Source organism: Pleurodeles waltl, chromosome 10, assembly GCF_031143425.1.
Source record: "Pleurodeles waltl isolate 20211129_DDA chromosome 10, aPleWal1.hap1.20221129, whole genome shotgun sequence".
NCBI lineage: Eukaryota > Metazoa > Chordata > Amphibia > Caudata > Salamandridae > Pleurodeles > Pleurodeles waltl.
The window spans coordinates 803524751-803545805 of record NC_090449.1 but is presented as its reverse complement, the minus strand read 5'-3'; the positions used below and the strand labels follow the sequence as shown (position 1 = coordinate 803545805).

The 21055-nt window shown below is 44.9% G+C and overlaps 1 protein-coding gene across 1 annotated transcript in view; it reads left to right on the top strand.

Moving 5' to 3' along the window:
- Positions 1 to 21055, top strand: part of DNAH11 (dynein axonemal heavy chain 11) — a 2866633-nt gene that overhangs the window by 2043115 nt on the left and 802463 nt on the right. Inside the window, exon 59 of the mRNA XM_069211469.1 lies at positions 3482 to 3625. Coding sequence (XP_069067570.1) covers positions 3482 to 3625 — 144 coding nt within the window. The remainder of the gene's footprint in view (positions 1 to 3481; positions 3626 to 21055) is intronic.

Below are 21055 nucleotides of genomic sequence, written 5' to 3'. Positions count from 1 at the left end.
GCTCATCAGGAAATGCAGACTACACCCCAGCTCATTTTGTGTCACTGTCTAGTGTGAGGTGCAACCAGCCCAACTGTCAAACTGACCCAGACAGGGAATCCACAAACAGGCAAAGTCACAGTAATGGTATAAGCAAGAAAATGCTCACTTTCTAAAAGTGGCATTTTCAAACGCACAATCTTAAAATCAACTTTACTAAAAGATGTATTTTTAAATTGTGAGCTCAGAGACCCCAAACTCCACATGTCCATCCGCTCCCAAAGGGAATCTACACTTTAATCAGATTTAAAGGTAGACCCCATGTTAACCTATGAGAGGGACAGGCCTTGCAACAGTGAAAAACGAATTTAGCAATATTTCACTGTCAGGACATATGAAACACATTACTATATGTCCTACCTTAACCATACACTGCACCCTGCCCTTGGGGCTACCTAGGGCCTACCAAGTTGTAGGTTTAGGCCTGACAAGTGGGTACACTTGACAAGTCAAATTTACAGTTAAAACTGCACACACAGACACTGCAATGGCAGGTCGTAGACATCATTACAGAGCTACTTTTGTGGGTGGCACAACCAGTGCTGCAGGCCCACTAGTAGCATTTGATTTACAGGCCCGGGCACCTCTAGTGCACTTTACTAGGGACTTACTAGTAAATCAAATATGCACTTTAGCACTGGTTAGTTCAAAAGCCAACAGCAACAGGTCAGAAAAAATAGGAGGCAGGAGGCAAAAAGATGGGAGATGACCCTGCATAAGCAAAAAAGTCCAACAACAGGCATTTCAAAGTTGATGTGAAACTTCTGTTAATATGATGTCAGAACTTGGATCAGGCTAAGTTAAAGCACCATTTTTGCTTCATTTATAGACTTAAAACATCTGAGTATGATTACCTACTTCAAAATTTGCATTTATATGCATGCTATTTAAACATAGACTTTTGTAAATTTGATTTAAAAATGCATTTTGTTTGCCGCTTAAATTTTGTTACTGCGTTACCATGTGTAAAGTCAACCCCCCCCCCACCGCTCACGGTCTTTGGCTGTCTGCAGGCATTGCCTGCCTTGCATCCTGGCTCTTTCTGAACCCACGCCTTCTGCACCCCCCTACAGACAGCCAACCACACATTGTGCACTGCCTTTGGATGTGCCCAGCAGGGAGGTGGCAATAAGGCCTGCCTGCTCTGAGGCCAGGCCTGCTGGCCAACCCACCAAGAGGCAGTCAACATCCCCTCCCCCAGGTAGCCAACCTCACGCTGTGCAATACCTTTTGTCCCTTGCCACGTGGTGTTGGCGATCACACCTGCATTCAGTTCCCAGCAGGCAGCCACCCAGAGGCAGCCAACCCTGCACCAAGCACGGCCTTTGCTCATGCATGGTGGGCGGTTTAACCTCAGGGCCTGTGTTGCAGCAAGAACCCTGATTTCAACTCCCCACAGCAGGCCAATTCCAGTCTGTGCACAGCCTTTGGTCATGCATAGTGTGGATTGGTCAAAGGTCTTGGCCTGTGACCAAACCACCAGCAGGCTGTCAACCCCACACCGCACACAACCTTTGGTGTGTGCAGCATAGAGTTGGCCCCAGTGATCTCATCTCCAGGACTAGACTAATATAAAAGAGGAAGGATGTTGTGTGCCCTCTCCTTCCCGAGAATTCATAGGCCCTAGGGACCCCCATACACTGTGGTTATTTTTGTTGAAAGTTTGAGGGGGACTGCACCACACCCTCCCTGAGACTTATCAGGCCTCTGCCACCCCGTCCCCCAGTGTCATAGCCAATTAGAGACTGGGACAGGTGTGCGTTTCCCTTCCTTGCTCCATTTTGAGCCCCAGGGAATGAATTCCCAGGAGCAAATTTAATAAATAAGGGAAGGGTGAACTTCCTTTTTAGGCTCTGAGGACAACATCCCTTGGAGCTGAGCCTTTAATGAAGGGATGAGCGCACTTAGACCCTCTCCCTGAGCCTAATTAGGCTCTGGGAAATCAATTACCTGGAGCTGTGACTTATTCAAAAGGGGAGGGGGATGAATGCCACCCTCCCTGAGCCTTATTAGGCTCTGGAGTCCCATCCCATGGAGCCAAATATACTAAAAAAGGAGAGGAGTGCTGCATGCCCCCCTCCCCAAGCTTTATCAGGCCCTTGCCCCCATCCCCTGGGACCATGAGCATTTTTTTTTGGAGTAGGGTACACAGCCCACCCCCAAAGCCTTTCCCAGGCCCCAGGAACCCCATCCCACGAGGCCACCTTTTTTTTTATTTTTAAACCGCCGCGTCTGAGCCTCGTTAAGCCCTGAGGACCCAATCTCCCAGGACCATATTCATTTAAAGGGGATGAGGGATACATGACCTCCCTCACATATTTCCCTGCCTATGGGGGTAGGGAAAACACAGTGTTCTAGGGGTGGATGCTACAGGACACAGCAAGTGAGACGGCCCTGGGTATGGGGTCCCCGGGGCCATGAAAGGTTCAGAGAGTGGTCCTTGTGGCCCCCCTTCCCTTTAAGTAACAATAGAGCCCTGGGGGATCGGGTCCTCGGGCCTTTTTAAGACACAGGGAGGGGAACTGCCTGGCCCTCGTCCCTTTATTAAATACATTGGACCAAGGGGGTGGGGACCCCAAGGCCGAATATGGCTCAGGGAGGGGATGCTACACCCACCTCCCATAAAAAATTAAATTGTACCTTGGAAGATGGGGTCTCCGGGGCTAAAAACGGCTCAGGGAGGGGGCCTGCATGTCCTCCTCATCTTGATTACTAGATTGGGCCCTGGAGGATAGCATCCTTGGGACCCTACATGGGCTACAGCGGGGATCCTACTGACTTCTCCCTCCCCATATGAGTATCATATTATAGCAGCTGCCATTTGACACTCACAAGAACGAGATGACCCAAGGGGAAAAAACTCCCTTGGCCAATCAGAATGCTTTATTCAAAATGGCACTCCTCCGAGTATCGCAAGCCTCTCGTAGACCCATCCATCCAGATATACAAATATTTCTTAACGTTAAATTCTCAAAAACTTTTGGACGGATTTAAGAACAATCTGCGGATCAAGATCCAGCTTCCTGAACCATTTTTACTGTAATTTTGTTCAACAATTCCTCCTGTATCCTTTCCTAAAGAAGTCTTTAGAAAATGTATGGGAAAATTTGCTTTTGGGACCCTGCTTTTTTCTCAGCCCCTGCTTGACAGTCACCCCTAACTTTACAAGAAGAATCTGAAGTCAATTTTCTTTTTTTTTCTTTTTTAATGTTTTGTAAAGATTCATTAAATGGCACCAAAGTTAGTAGCAAAACCAAAAACATGTTTCTTAAGGAAAACCAGACCTAACTATAACTATCCAGTGGCGTGTAGGTTGTACATATTTGTGTATGTATGTATATATATATTTTTTATCCTTAGTGAAATGTGCCTCAATCATATATTTTTTATATTTTTCTGTCATTTTACAGGTTGTATTCAAACATGTTTGTTATTTTTTCAGGTGAACCTAACTGAATTGAAAGCATTCGTCAATCCACCAATTGCAGTGATCAATGTTACTGCTGCTGTGATGCTTCTTCTTGCTCCTAAAGGCAGAATACCAAAAGACAAAAGTTGGAGAGCTTGCAGGGTCTTAATGGCAAAGGTACATTAATTGAGTTCACGTAGCGTTCCATTTGGTCTGCGCCTGCTTAGGACCTCAGCAGCAGCCGTGCGAAGATATGGATGTCTCAAAAAGAGATTAGCCCAAACCACTCAGATATGCCCCAGATTTTCAGTGGTCATTTTGAGAAAATATTCAAATTTCGCATCATTTGCTATCAGTAGCATATTAAACGAAATAGTCGGTGACCTTTAAAATAGACCTTCTTTACAACTGCCTCAATGTATTGATGTGTCCACCTTTCCCAAACAATTGAGATTCACTTTTTTGTTTTAAAAAAGTAAACGTTTCTCGGATATCACACTTTAAAGAACAATCACGTTATGTATGTTGGCCTGTCGTGGAGAAATGGTGATTCTAGGTTACCTCTCCATCTTGCTACTTCCACGAAAAACGCACTATTTTGGGTAAACAACAGAACAAGTCAAAATATTTTCTAGACATATCCAAAACAAGAAAACTAAAATAATGAACCAAACATACCAATAGTCTTACACTAAACCTGGAATTAATTAATTAATCATTAGGGCATGCTGGAAAGTTGCTGACTTACCTACCCTCCAATAAGCTTTGCAGGTGGCCCATTTTGGTTGGTGTCTGCTGAACTTCCACCGATCACATCAACCACCACTGCAGAAACTGATGGCTGACAGGTTCAAGTCAGTTGAATCAAGCAACTTAATTTCCTGTCGTGGGCACCGGACATGCTTGCATGCTGAGCTGTCTCCCCATCCACATTGTTCATGTTAGAGGACGAGGAATGTCTTTGCTCTGAGCACTGGCAAAGGCTTCCGCTACGTCCTTATCACCTCACATAATTGTTTGAGCTTGAAGAACAAACAGTAAGCCTCAACCAAAAATGGAACACAACAGGCACTGGATGTTACAGTCAATCGTATAGATAGGCCATTGCTGCCAGCGTGTACTCCTCCTCAAGTTGTTAGGGTGCCAGTATGTCATAGTTAAAAAGATCCAGAATGTTTCTCTGTGAATTGTATGCATTTGTTTCTTGCAACTTTTCTGCACTTATCGCATTCCTGACTCCCAACTTTACAATGCAGTCGTTAAATTTTGGTAGAGGAAGTAGTTTTCACCTGACACACAGTCCATCTACTGCATTTTCCAACAGGTTGTTGACGTTAAGGTGTCTGCATATGAGGTTTCTCTTATTTGGATCCTGCACCGTATGTTTCCACACTTATTGGTTGCTTGTTAAGTTCTCCAGTGTCATTCACCATGTCTCACTCACAGGAATACACTAAAAAGTAAACTTGTCACTGTACCAGTATAAGGAGCACATGTTTCAAGAGAAACTGTTAAATAGTGATGCCATTCTTTGATGTAAGACAGTTTTATAGGTTGAGCACAGCAGCGCAAGCCCTGCATTTCCGATGTGTTGGTATGTATCTGGGCTTTTAACCACGTCCACTGCACGCCCATCACTATCACTCATTCACGGGCGTGCCTTTCAAAAATCCTTTGCTACCATTGGTTAATGCTTTATGCTTGTCCCTCTTTGAGGCAGTTTTGTTACCACATTGGCCATCGATTCTGTTACATGGATAATTGCATGTTTGCCGATACCATTGACTGTGAGTGAACTTCTTTTTCCTTTTGTGAGTCTCCTTCACACTCATGCTCCTGGAGGCCGTGGTGCTCTGAATCATATGTAAAGAGAATGGTAAAATAGTAGGGAAAAATAATATCACTATTAGTACAACAGTAAACGTCTAGCAATCAATTTCTGAAACTAATTTAATTATGCTTCATTGAAGTGGTGGATAATCCTAAATAAGGAAAATAGTCTGACACATAGAATCATCAGTCAATTTAAAATAACATAAAACACATATAACAAAGTGCACAAATTAACAGAAATAAATATAAACGGTTTTATTTCATTAAGGTTGTACTCCAATCATCCTTTGAAACCAAACAGGTGTGGTTGTAGTCTCCTGTAGAGCAAGCCACATAGGAGATAGTTGCATCATGGACACATCAGTGAGATAAAACCGTTCGATACTTTAACTGATGTGTTCCAAACAGCACCTTCCTGGTATTATTAATAGTTCAAACAACTCCTCCTGTACAGAAAGGTAGACGCGTTTCAGCCCCTGGTAGTTGTGGGCCCTTTTCCTGAGAAAAAATACTGAAGCTAAACCATCGTTTAAAAAACACTTCATGGGCACCAAGATGTACACCTGCACTGAATGCCAACTGCTCATAGGGACATCAATCTGTTAATCCTACAGACCGGGTCGTATCTCATTCAGGTACCCCGACTCGCGGCACTCAACTCGTGTGAAGGACCGGTAGGCGTTTTTAAATTAATCCAGTCACAGTGCACGGGGCCGGAAAGCACGTCCTAAATGTCCTATTTAAAAAAAGGGGGACCGTGCTCCAGACAATGCAGAAAACACTGATCCTACGTGAGCATAATACAGCTGCTGTCCGTCGTCAGGGAAGGAAATCCTGGATCACCAGGAAATTAAAACAAATCTTCAAGAGCCGCATTCCGTGTTCAACTAGTCATGTGGTGCTTTGAATCAGCTGGCTTATGTCAACCGTTTTACTTTCTATTTTCAGTTTGTGTGCACGAAAGTCCAGTTAGAAATGTACTACACTAATAGCTCCAACTCGAGAAAACGCAAGACCAATTGCATTGCAAATGCTTGTTACAATTAGCATACGAAATAACATTCAGATAATGCATCAATCATGCCCACCTATGTGACCTAAACACCCCACACAACAGATTCTGAAAGCCCATTGATCAAGCAATCGTTAAGGATCGCTACCGTCCAGAAAAGTACCCAGTTAACTAAAAACCCCTACATCAAGCCAATTCTAAAGAAGTGCGTGCCGGACCTTGAGAGCCCATTGAGTTACAGACCTGTAATCAATGGACCATTTGTGCAAACTATTCAAAAAAGCAATATATTATTAAGATCTCCGATTTCCTTGCGAAAGATGACCTACTCGCAACCCAACAGACAGGATTACAGCATAAAAGAGGCACTGATTCAACATTAATAACTATTTGGGGTGACCTCTAGAATATGGAGGACTCCAACCATTTTGATGCTCTTCTACTTGACCTTGCAGCAGGTTTTGATACCGTGGACGACAACACCTAATTAAAAGTCTGGATGACAAAACATCACATGGTATCAGCGGCATCTGGTGACTCCTGAAAAGTACTGGAGTGCTATACTTGACATGGATCCACCTCATTGTCTTTAAATTTTGCCTTGGGTGCCGTCATACACAAATACATTCACTATTTTACTCATAATCACACTTGCACACACTCACTCTTTCATAATCGCTGACCCTCACTCATTACTACTCGGGGTACAGGGGCTCTTAAATTAGCTGAGATACAGGTGTTCCGTTTTCATAGTGAGGCAGGTGCAGCTGTTGCACCATTGATAGAGGCTCCCTGACTCACTCCCACTACATCACAATCTCCCACGCCCACTCACTCATTTGAACTCACTGACACAGCTTTACTTACTACTGCGTGTAGGAGGCTGGCCTGGTTTTTAGTGGGTACTTACACCTCTCTAGAGGTAATGTGGATGAGCAGCCAAGGCCTAACTAGGAGACATGCAAAGCTTATGCAATACCACTGTAGTCACACAGTACTCACACACATGAAAGAAAATACTCTGTTACAAAAATAAAGGTACTTTATTTTGGTGACACAAATGCCAAAGATACCATAGAGACTATGCTCCCTTTGGAGGTAAGTAATGCACAAATTATATACACTAGTATGCAGGAATAGCTGTACAAACAGAAAACAATGCAAATAGTGAAAATCACAATAGTTAGAAATGGGCCTATGGGGAACACAAATAATATACTAAGAAAGTGGAATGCAAAAGTCGGTTTCCCACCTAGGCAAGTGTAGTGTATAGAGGGTAGTGCTGGAAGTATTAGAAAACACAAAAGGTAAGTAATAGAACCCACCCCAGAGCCCAGGAAAGCAGAAGTAAATCACAGTAATTTTCCTAAAACACACAAGAACACGAGAAAGAAGATTATGCAAGAACCAGAAGAGACTGCAATACACCAACAATGGATTTCTGGACCTGAAGGCCTGTGAAAGAAGGAGACCAAGTCCAAGAAGCACCGAAGAGTCCAGGGAGAACAGGAGCCCCTGCTAACCCGTATGAAGGTGCAAAAGAAGAACCACCGGTGAAGAACAACAGTCAGTACTGCACCCAAGAAGATGGATACAGGTTCCTGATTGGGGCAGATGATGTCCCATGCCTGTGAGAAAGTAGCCTCTTTCTAGCCTTGTTACCCCCACTTTTGGCCTGTTTGTGAGTGTATGTCAGGGTATTTTCACTGTCTCACTGGGATCCTGCTAGCCAGGGCCCAGTGCTCATAGTGAAAACCCTATGTTTTCAGTATGTTTGTTATGTGTCACTGGGACCCTGCTAGTCAGGACCCCAGTGCTCATAAGTTTGTGGCCTATATGTATGTGTTCCCTGTGTGGTGCCTAACTGTCTCACTGAGGCTCTGCTAACCAGAACCTCAGTGGTTATGCTCTCTCATTTATTTCAAATTGTCACTAACAGGCTAGTGACCATTTTTACCAATTTACATTGGCTTACTGGAACACCCTTATAATTCCCTAGTATATGGTACTGAGGAACCCAGGGTATTGGGGTTCCAGGAGATCCCTATGGGCTGCAGCATTTCTTTTGCCACCCATAGGGAGCTCTGACAATTCTTACACAGGCCTGCCACTGCAGCCTGAGTGAAATAACGTCCACGTTATTTCACAGCCATTTTACACTGCACTTAAGTAACTTATAAGTCACCTATATGTCTAACCTTTACCTGGTAAAGGTTAGGTGCAAAGTTACTTAGTGTGAGGGCACCCTGGCACTAGCCAAGGTGCCCCCACATTGTTCAGAGCCAATTCCCGGAACTTTGTGAGTGCGGGGACACCATTACACGCGTGCACTACATATAGGTCACTACCTATATGTAGCTTCACAATGGTAACTCCGAATATGGCCATGTAACATGTCTAAGATCATGGAATTGCCCCCTCTATGCCATCCTGTTATTGTTGGTACAATTCCATGATCCCAGTGGTCTGTAGCACAGACCCTGGTACTGCCAAACTGCCCTTCCTGGGATTTCACTGCAGCTGCTGCTGCTGCCAACCCCTCAGACAGGCATCTGCCCTCCTGGGGTCCAGCCAGGCCTGGCCCAGGATGGCAGAACAAAGAACTTCCTCTGAGAGAGGGTGTGACACCCTCTCCCTTTGGAAAATGGTGTGAAGGCAGGGGAGGAGTAGCCTTCCCCAGCCTCTGGAAATGCTTTGTTGGGCACAGAGGTGCCCAATCCTGCATAAGCCAGTCTACACCGGTTCAGGGGACCCCTTAGCCCTGCTCTGGCGCGAAACTGGACAAAGGAAAGGGGAGTGACCACTCCCCTGACATGCACCTCCCCTGGGAGGTGTCCAGAGCTCCTCCAGTGTGCTCCAGACCTCTGCCATCTTGGAAACAGAGGTGCTGCTGGCACACTGGACTGCTCTGAGTGGCCAGTGCCACCAGGTGACGTCAGAGACTCCTGCTGATAGGCTCCTTCAGGTGTTAGTAGCCTATCCTCTCTCCTAGGTAGCCAAACCCTCTTTTCTGGCTATTTAGGGTCTCTGTCTCTGGGGAAACTTCAGATAACGAATGCATGAGCTCAGCCGAGTTCCTCTGCATCTCTATCTTCACCTTCTGATAAGGACTCGACCGCTGACCGCGCTGGAAGCCTGCAAACCTGCAACATAGTAGCAAAGACGACTACTGCAACTCTGTAACGCTGATCCTGCCGCCTTCTCGACTGCTTTCCTGCTTGTGCATGCTGTGGGGGTAGTCTGCCTCCTCTCTGCACCAGAAGCTCCGAAGAAATCTCCTGTGGGTCGACGGAATCTTCCCCCTGCAACCGCAGGCACCAAAAAGCTGCATTACCGGTCCCTTGGGTCTCCCCTCAGCACAACGAGCGAGGTCCCTCGAATCCAGCAACTCTGTCCAAGTGACCCCCACAGTCCAGTGACTCTTCAGTCCAAGTTTGGTGGAGGTAAGTCCTTGCCTCACCTCGCTGGGCTGCATTGCTGGGAACCGCGACTTTGCAGCTACTCCGGCCTCTGTGCACTTCCAGCGAAAATCCTTTGTGCACAGCCAAGCCTGGGTCCACGGCACTCTAACCTGCATTGCACGACTTTCTAAGTTGGTCTCCGGCGACGTGGGACTCCTTTGTGCAACTTCGGCAAGCACCGTTTCACGCATCCTTGTAGTGCCTGTTTCTGGCACTTCTCCGGGTGCTACCTGCTTCAGTGAGGGCTCTTTGTCTTGCTCGACGTCCCCTCTCTCTTCAGGTCCAATTTGCGACCTCCTGGTCCCTCCTGGGCCCCAGCAGCATCCAAAAACCCCAAACGCACGATTTGCAACTAGCAAGGCTTGTTGGTGTCCTTTTAGCGGGAAAACACTTCTGCACAACTTTCCAAGGCAAGAGGGATCCGTCCACCAAAGGGGAAGTCTCTAGCCCTTTTCGTTCCTGCAGAAACCTCAGCTTCTTCTGTCCAGTAGAAGCTTCTTTGCACCCGCAGCTGGCATTTCCTGGGCATCTGCCCATCTCCGACTTGCTTGTGACTTTTGGACTTGGTCCCCTTGTTCCACAGGTACCCTAGATTGGAAATCCACAGTTGTTGCATTGCTGGTTTGTGTCTTTCCTGCATTATTCCTCTAACACGACTACTTTGTCCTTAGGGGAACTTTAGTGCACTTTGCACTCACTTTTCAGGGTCTTGGGGAGGGTTATTTTGCTAACTCTCACTATTTTCTAATAGTCCCAGCGACCCTCTACAAGGTCACATAGGTTTGGGGTCCATTCGTGGTTCGCATTCCACTTTTGGAGTATATGGTTTGTGTTGCCCCTATCCCTATGTTTCCCCATTGCATCCTATTGTAACTATGCATTGTTTGCACTGTTTTCTAAGACTATACTGCATATTTTTGCTATTGTGTATATATATCTTGTGTATATTTCCTATCCTCTCACTGAGGGTACACTCTAAGATACTTTGGCATATTGTCATAAAAATAAAGTACCTTTATTTTTAGTATAACTGTGTATTGTGTTTTCTTATGATATTGTGCATATGACACTAAGTGGTACTGTGGTAGCTTCACACGTCTCCTAGTTCAGCCTAAGCTGCTCTGCTAAGCTACCATTATCTATCAGCCTAAGCTGCTAGACACCCTATACACTAATAAGGGATAACTGGGCCTGGTGCAAGGTGCAAGTACCCCTTGGTACTCACTACAAGCCAGTCCAGCCTCCTACAATGCCAGATGGATGATTGCAGTCTGGTTTGCATTGCAGGATTCCGTCAACAAGCCTTGGCACACACAAAGCTTGCGGTTAGCGGGAAATGTCGCTGCCCGGGACTAGGTGGGACCTGGTGGACTCTACCCAGGAGGGGGAGGCAGAGGGGGCTCTCAGCAACTCAGAGACCCCTCAGAAGACCAGGCAGCATGCACAGATGTCCCACAGCATGGGGACATAGAAGGTGCATAAGGAGGCCCACACAGCACTACACAAAGGGTTCTCATGCCGCCGGAGAACTACGCAGGAGGCTGTGTGTCGCAGGAAGGAGTGCTGGGGGCTGGAGCTTCACAGTGCACAAAGAAAGTCATGGAAAGATGCCAACAAGCCTTGGCAACTGCAAAACATGCAGTGCACGTGGGTACTGTCTTGCGTGGGAAGGCAAGGTTTTATCTCCACCAAAGTTGGACAGTTGGATGTCAGGACCGTTGGCACCACTTCAGTCCACCACCCGTGATGCTGTATCCATGCACTTTGTCAAGAGAGGGGACCCAAGCCACCAGTTGTCACTGCAGAGGGGTGCCTGCTGAAGCAGGGAAGTGACTCCTGGCAGGAGCTGAAGATACAAAGTTGCAGAAGTCATCTTTTCATTTTTGTTGCAGTTTGTAGAGTTCCTGGAGGGTCCAGATGCAGTTTCTTCAGTAAGGTGAAGTAAAGGATGCAGAGGATTCCTGATGGAGTCTTGCAATCCGAATCTGAGGAAACACCCAGAGGAGAGACCCTAAATAGCCCTGAAAGGGGGATTGGTCAGCTACACAGGTAAGCACCTGTAGTGTGGTCAGTTTTACGTATATTTTGCGCATTAGCTTCAGGCCTTAGGCCTCTGTGCACTTTGCCCTAAATATATTTTATTCATTTGCTAACAGCTTAGAGCCTCTGTGCACTTTGCTCTAAATGCTTTCTATTAGGCTTCGTACTGTTATTTTACAGAATAGCCAGTTCTACGGTGTTGTTTTTTATTCATATCACACTGTTTTGCCTACTTCAGCACTGGAGTTCTTCATAACATATTCACTCTGTGCTTTAGTCAAGGATACAGTCTGGTACATTGCCGATAGACGTGGTAGGAGTCTAGACTTGCCATTCCTGCGTAGGAACATTTTGTGATCACGATGACATGTTAGTTATAAAATCACTTCCTTGTCCCAATACATGCAAGAGGGAGATTCCGACCAGGGAACCACAACTAGACGCTGACTGCCTTGTTGCAGATGCTGAACCAGATCACAGGCCTTTGCTCAGGTATGAGTGTGTCCGTCTCCCTAGTGATACAGAAAGGCAAGCTGAAAGCTTAACATGCTGTGCTCTAAATAGAACAAGCAGAGGGAGAGTAGAAAGGGTTAGGAATTATGATAGCTTTATTTCTATGTTTTACTCTCCTGGTTACTATATCAATCCTACTATGTTGTATTGTTCTGGTTATTGCGGCTCACGCCTTAATATCTAAAATACAGTCGTTTTATTAAAACATTATATAAAACTTATACTGTCTTTGTCATTTGTATATGAGACCATATAGTGAATGAGAGAGTTGGTTTGGATCTGAGTGACCACGACTTCCCTGAGAAGTTCCAAAGATGTCATGCGCTCGGCTGCCCAATCATTTCTTCCCCGTGGGAGAAATGAGGCACTGCTAGTTAGCCGGAGCAACAACCGGATTTCGGGTGACAGAGTTCCTTACACGTGGGTCAGACTCAGTCCCCCACACCGTTATCGATCCTGCTGCCTAGAAATCCAGTAGTCTCATTTAGGATAATGAGAGCCAACGCGACACACCTATCAGGGGAGGGTTCTGACATCACCCGCTGGCACTGGCCACTCAGAAGCTCCCAGAGTTCCCTACCACCTTGGAATCCAAGATGGCAAAACCCAGGGACCCTCTGGAGGAGCTCTGAGCACCACCCCTGGCGTGGTGATGGACAGGGGAGTGGTGACTCCCCTTTCCTTTCTCCAGTTTTGCTCCAGAGCAGGGACTGGGGGTCCCTGAACTGGTAGACTGAATTATGCAAGGAGGGGACCATCTGTGCCCTTCAGAGCATTTCCAGAGGCTCTAGGAGGCTACCACTTCCATGCCTGTAAAACCTATTTCCAAGGAGAGAGGGTGTAACGTCCCTCTCCCAAAGGAAATCCTTTGTTCTGCCTTCCTGTGTTTAAGTTGCTCAACGGGGGAAAGAAACATGATTGTGAGGTGGCAGCAGCTGGGGCTGCCTGAAGAACCTCAGAAGGCTGTAATGACAGTACTGGGGGTCCTCTAAGGAGCCTCAGAAGTGCATGGAATAATACAACCAATGCTTGCAAAAACCTTGGAGTATGATTCCAACATGTTTCACCAATCTTTCCATATTCAGAGTTACTATTTTGAAGCTGTACATAGGTAGTGACCTATGTACAGTACACATGTAAAATGGCATCCCCTCACTCACGAAGTCCGGAAAAATAGTCCTGGAGGTTGTGGGGGCACCTCCACTTGTGCAGGGGTGCCCTCACACACAGGTACTCTGCACCCAGCCTTCAGGGTTGGAAGGCCTGACATATGGGTGACTTATAAGTGACCTGGTGCAGTGTAAATGGCAGTGAAAGGGTACATGCACCATTTCACACAGGCTCCAATGGCAGTCCTGTAGAAGCCATTGCATGGGCTCCCTATAGGTGGGAAAAGAAATGCTGCTGCCCACATGATTCCCCTGGAGTCCCAATGCCCTAGGTACCTAGGTACCATATACAAGGGACTTATAACCACCAGTATGCCAATTGTGTGTGAAATACTGGGTTACCAGTACGCAGTGACAACATTTAGAGGAGAGAGAACATAATCACTGGGGTCCTGTCTGATTATCAGGATCCCAGTAAAAACAGTCAAACACACTGACATTAGGCAGAAATTGGGGGTAACATGCCAAAAAGAGAGTACTTTCCTACACCACGCTTTCCCTTGTTCATACTGATTCTCGCCTACTCACTGATTTTCACTCTTTCATTCTCATTGATACTCTCAAACACATTAAACTAACATGTACTCTCATTAAATCTCATTCTCTCTCAATCACTCACCAACACACTTTCACTCACACATACACAGCAAAACAAAACATTTTTTTATTTACCTTTCTTCCTTTTATGGCAGCTCAGAGGCTCCATGAAATTAGCAATGCAGGAATCAGATACTAGACATTGGAACCAGCAAGCCATGATTCCTAACGAGGAGTCAAACAGAGCGGTCGGGCCATATTTTAGATGAAGATCCACCTCAAGTCCTCTCCCACTTGCTTTATATGACTGGAAGCACAGTCCTATCAGAAGCTGGGACAGTTTCGGGGGTCCTGCCCCTGCTTCTCTGTTTGGCTGCTCATTGGCCTCTGGGACATACTGATGTGTGCCCTGGCAGCCACATTTTAGCAGATATACTGTGCTGCCCGAGGCATGCTCAGTACGTCTCCTAAATTAAATGGATTGTGCTTATGTGAGAGGATCGTAGTTGAACTACGCCTCTCAGACATGCTCAATCCAGGCATCCACCTCCAGAGTGTTTTGTTTTGAAGCCACACTCTGTAGCTGAATCATAGCTTAACCTTTTCCTGTCATCAGGATCCTGGTGGACAGGCAAAAAGGGCGGCCCTACGCACTGCAGGGGTCATGTAAACATGAAAGTTATGTTTTCATGAATACTGCCAAATTAAATTATTACTAGTTTAATCATTTCATTAAGAAGTAGCTCCTTGGGCTCACAGGTGGCAGAACTAAGAAATGGAGCTCCTGAAGAGGAACTGCCCTTGCAGGGTATGCTACTAAAATGTATCCAGTCATACCTGACAATACAGTTGTGTCTATTACCATTCCAACATAAAAACTCCCTCTTAAGGTAGCTGTCTGTTGGGACTCCATTAAAACCTTTCTTCTTTTCATTCTATACCTGCCTCCTCTACTAAAGCGCTGCAATTTATTTAGACATAGGTTTCACAATTATGAACAAAGCAGCCACATTATTGTTAAACTGGAAAAGCCATCTGGCCTAGACTTACTAAGTATCTCCAGGCAGATATAAACCAGATATCACACAATCATCTAAAACTAAATTTCACCAAAATGTAGATCTCAAGTTGGTGAATATAGAAGACTTGAGGCCAAAACACAGCCCACCCTACGGAGATTGCATCTTCTCCATCCACGTCAAGAGACATAAAGAACTTAGAAGAAACTATGGTCTCCTAACTCTCACTCGAAACCTAAAATATCAATGCATTTAAAAGTGCCTTTTATGCTAGGAAATGTATGACATTTTTCTCTATCTTGACTATTCCATTAGAGCACAGGTTTCAAGTGCCCTGGTGCTCCCTATCAGGCATAGATTATATAGGTGGACTGTACATTGGGCTTTCAAGGTGTCTAATCAGCAAACTTCAGTGATTACAAAATACCATTGTTATACATGTTCTGAGCTTTCACAGACATTACCATTAAGTGCCCTTAAGGTACAGCACTGGCTGTCTGTCGAAAGAAGACATTTCTACAATGCCCTGTTCATTGCTCATAGAGTAGTCCAAAGCAGGGAACCCCTCTTTCTATAATCCAACTGCAAGTATTTCAACTACGGCAGGACCTTATATTTAGAATGACACAGCTACTAATCACACCAAATTTCCTTCAAACTCTTATAGGTAAATCTCCTTCTCTGTCCAAATCTTGAAACTATGTAACACTTTGCCCAATTTAACTAGGTGAATCAGCATTCACCCGGAATTCTGAGGGGCTTTGAAAACATGTTTTTCCCCAAAACATAATTCAACATTCCCAAAATGTTACACAAACCAGGTCGGGGTATGACATAAACATTCCAATGAAAAATCCCCACAGGACTCACAAGGCAGAAGTTTGAGCTGGTCACTATGACATCAATGGGTGTAGCTACTAATGTGGGACCAGGTGCAGTGACACCCAGGCCCAGGGATGTGAGTGGCCCACTGAGCTCATATTATAGCTGTCTTTTATTCCGCAGGCAGGGCATGAGATGGACATTTTCCTTTATTGAACTAGGGCCCTTGACACTCTTTCTACACCACTGATGTGACTCTGTAAATGCTAATAGATAGTTCTCATTGATCTATTGGTTGGTTCAGTTTCTTTCCCACAGCCATACATGGCCCAATATAGAGAGTTAACCAGTTTTCTTTTTAATAACATGATCAACTGGAAACCTTCACATAAGAATCTTAACATAAAAATGGTAAGTAACACATGTGCAGCTACATCTGTACTTACACTAAAATGTTGCCTGGCTGACAACTGCACACACTACACCAACTTTTAACACATAGGCAAACAACTTCCACTGTCCTTTCGACAATTCACCTGATTGGCAACCAGGTAATTGGTGGGAAAATCAGAATGCTAATGTGACCTGTAAGGACCATAACAAGCTATGTAAACCACTATGCAAATGATGTACATGCAGCAGCTACTTATAAAACCATTGAGGTACATAGAAAACAAATAGTCCAAATGGACAAACTAGATCGGATAACTCAATTAACGTATCCTAACACAATACAATTTTTACAATCCACAAGAAATAGATGGATCTAATTTGTCAGAATGGGAGAAGCAAATACAAAAATACATTACAAAATGATGCAAAGCATACAAATTGTATTGAAAATCAGTCATATATAAGCATTATTTACATATAGATGGCTGCTCCATCAAATACAACACAACAAAGTGCCCAGCAAAAAGTGCTTGGGTAAAAAAGAAAAAAGAGAAGGAAAAACATAGAAAAGTTTGCCTTTCTTCTAAACAGAGCCTGTCTGTATAGTCCAATGGATAATGTAACAAACCCAGGATACAGATACAGGGAAATCGATGTTTCAACCCAATAGAAAGGACAGCAGGCCAGTTGGGACCTTCAAACGTGGGTCTTCAACAGGACAAAATAGATAGTGAAAGAAAGAGCAACCTGAGAAAGAAAAGGATTGTGTAACTAATTAAAAAACTAACCTATTACAAGTGTGTGTAAAAACAAAAATATAAACTCCTTCCCCAGTATACACAAGAACACTCACATGGAGCTATTTATTCCTACACTGGAGGGTAAATGAACAAAGTAATCATAACAAAGGCCAGCTGGCTCCTCGTCTAAATGATGAACTTTCCTATCTTATATACTGAGTATCCCACTGACTGGAAAAGTAGGCTCAATTATACAAATTCTGGTTTGCTTTATAAGAAAAACAAACGTACATAAAATAGCGTGTGTACCTACCACTTTAACATCATTTGGTTTCCACTTTGGAGTGTTTTTCTCAGGCAGATTAGAAACTGTTAAAAATTGGGTCTCAAGTTGGGAAAGGTATGCACCCCGTCCATGTAGGGACCACAATCCTAGTCATGGTAAGTCAGATACACACCCTAAATTGACCTGTGCTTATCCTTTGATAGCTTGGCACAGAACAGTCAGGCTTAGCTAAAGAGGCAGTGTCCAAAGTATTTGTGCAACACTTAATTATAGTAAAACAGTGAAAGCACCACAAAAAGACTCAACACCAGTTCAGAAAAATAGATAAAAGTTATCTGATTAAAACAAGGCCAAAGCAACATAAATCCAATAAGTAGAAGTCAGGATATGATTTTCTTAAAGATGAAATGTGAAAACAGTGCTTAGAAGTCACTAGAGATCAAAAGGATACTTGAGGTCACAAGGGACTGGTGCAAATCCAAAATCCAGGCCAAATGTGATGGAGGGTAGACTGGCAAGGACACGATGCGTTGATGTTTTTACCCACTCAGGGCACTGTGTCATCATCAGGCTCCATGAAAGTGAATGTAATGTGTTGTCATCCAACTGCTCAGAGCGTCGTCATCAGAACACACAGTCTGTGAATCCGCCGTCATCGGGCTGCTACTGTGTCACTGCCAAAGAGCAATATACTGATTTTTCACCCGCACTCAGGGCAAGGCATTGCCTGCAGAACCCACTTCTGAGACCCAGGACTGGAGGGGGCACATCAGGTACAGGTAGGACTCACAGATGGCAGAGCCCAGCAGCACCAGAAGAGTTGCAGGCAGTCTTTGAGTTCCCTGAGACTGCAAAAAAACATTGAGCAAGTCAGCAAGCCCTTGATGATTTCTTGGATTCAAGGATGTAGAGAGCAAGTCCAGTCCTTTTCACTGCAGCAAGAAGTAGCAGGTACCAGGCCAACAACATCTGAGCAAGCAGCAAAGCAGCAGTCCCTTCTACAACACAGCAAGCAGTAGGCCAACAAAACAATGCAGCTGCAGAGTGGCAACCCCTCCTGGTAGCATAGCAGTCCTTCTTCCTGGCAGTGTCTTTGATTCCAGTAGAGATCTGATTTACTAGGGTTAGAGGTCCAGTTCTTATACCCAAAGTGTCTTTGAAGTGAGGGAGACCCTTGAGGATCACATGATCCCTGTCCTTCGTTTCCTTGGCTCTTGAAACTCTACAGAGGGTTACGCAACCCTTTATGTGGGGAGAGGCACAGCCCTGTTCAGGTGTATCAGCTCCTCCCAGCCATCTAGGCACATCAGCCTGGTGATGGGTCATCAGGATGCAAATGTCATACCCAAACTCACTTTGTGTGTAACTGTCTAGAGGGAATGCACAAGGCCTAGCTGTCAACAACCCCAGATGTGTATTCAGAGACAGACAGAGGCACGTAATGGTTAAAGTAAGGAAATGTCAACTTTCTAAAAGTGGCATTTTCAGACTTGCAGTTTAAAATCCAACTTCAACATAAGTTGTGATTTTAAATTGTGAGTTCAGAGACACCAAACTCCATATTTCTATACTTTTTCAGTTCGTAGTTACACTTAAAGGATGCTTCAATTTAAAACCCCAATGTTATCCTATGGGAAAGATTGACCTTGCAATAGTGTGAAAATAATTAAAGACCTTTTCACTACCTGGACATGCTAAACTTAAAAGTACATGCCCACTTTTTTATGTGCACTGCACCCTGCCCTTGGGGCTGAGTAGGGTCTACCTTATGAGTGACTTATATGTAATAAAAAGGAAGGAGGGCCTGGCAAGTGGGTGAACTTGCCAGGTCAAAATGGCAATCTAAAACTGCACGCACAGGCCCTGCAGTGGCAGGTCTGAGACATATTTGAAATGTTAATGTAGTGTGTGGCACAATCAGTGCTACAGGCCCATGCTACATGTCAATTGTGGTGAAGCCACTGTTACCATGTTTCAAGTACAAATCACCTGCACTTTAGCACTTGTAAGCAGTGGTAAAGTGCCCAGAATCCTAAAAGCCAGCAAAACTTAAGTCTGAAAACAGGAGGTCAGAGGGCAAAAAGTTAGGGGAAACCACAGCAAGAATGTCAGGTCTAACAGATACTAACACCATTTAATCAATTTTTGTTAGAAATGGGGTCTCTAGTTGGCAGTGGTTTGCACCCTGCCCAAGAAGGGACCCCAGAGTAACACAGTGAAAACACTGCAAAATGCCTCCACACTGGTTTATAAAAATAGCCAATTTTTATCTGGGTAAAACAAGAACAAAACAACAAACATCCAACATACACAAGTCAAAATAACTCTTTTTAAAAGTTTAAGCAAGTTTTAATCCATAGGAATCAATTGATGTATCTCTTTAGCTCAAAATACCTGGGATATGTCAAAAATGGACAATGCGGGCCACAAGGTAGATAAGGTGCTGGAAAAGCAAAGCAATGGGTTAGTTCCTTACTACGCAGGGGGTGTGATGCATCGATTTTTTTTCCTCGCAGGTGAGACAGTGCATCAGTTCCTTACTGGCAGGGGAGATGATGCGTTGATTCTTTTCTCCCAGGAAAGGCGATGCGTTGATTTCCAGACATGAGGCATAGGTTCCTTACTGCAGTGAGGAGTTGATGAACAATTGACACCCAGGGATGATGCATGGAAAATCCAGATGTGCTGTGTTGATGGCACTGCGATGAAACAGGTGCTGCATCAATTTGACAGCTGTGAGACAGGTGCTGCATTGATTCTTCAGCCACGAGACAGGTGCTGCATCGAATATTCTGGTGTGGCATGTTGATGCTTGGATTTTCTCCTTCAGATCACCAGTTTGCACTTCCAAGGGCCCAAGGAATGGAGTTTGCACCACTTGGTAAGTTAGGACTCTCAACAGAAGAGCCCAGGCACTAGCAGATGAAGTCTTTGATGTCCCCAAGACTTAACAGGAAGCAAGCTCAGTCCAAGCCCTTGGAGAACCTTTGGGAGCAGGATGTAGAAAGCCAAGTCCAGTCCTTTCACTCCCAGGACAGAGGCAGCAAACAGCAGGCCAGCAAAGCAAAGCAACAGGAAGAGTGACCATCCGTCCTACAGCATCCAGCTCTTCTTCCTGGCAGAATTTCCTCTGTCCAGAACAATTCTAACTATGTGGTGTCAGAGTTCCAGTCTGTATATCCATGTCTGTATGTGAAGTAGGCAAACTTCAAAGAGAAGTCTTTGTAGACCACAATACCCTGCCTTTCACTACCCTGGCCCCAGACATGCTCTATGTGGTACTTTCTAAAAGTGGCGTTTTCAAGTTCACGGTTCAAAAACCAGCTTTACCGAAAGATGTGTTTTTAAAATGTGAGTTCAGAGACCCCAAACTCCAAATCTCTTTTTGCTCCCAATGGGAAACCACTTATACGCTATACCAAGGTAATTCCCATTTCATCCTATGGGAGAGATAGTCCTTGCAATTGTGAAAAATTAATGTATCTGTATTTCACTATCAGGGCATGAAAAACACACCAGTACATGTCCTACCTTTTACATACACTGCACCCTGTCCACGTGTCTGCCTGCGGCTTGCTTTAGGGGTGACATACAAGTAGTATAAGGGAAGGTTTGGGCCTGGCAAGTGGGTGCATTTGCCAGGTCAAAATGGCAGTTTAAAACTACACATATAGACACTGGAGTGGCAGGTCTGAGATATGTTCACAGGGCTACTCATGTGGGTGGCACAATCAGTGCTGCAGGCCCACTAGTAGCATTTGATTTGCAGGCCCTGGGCACAC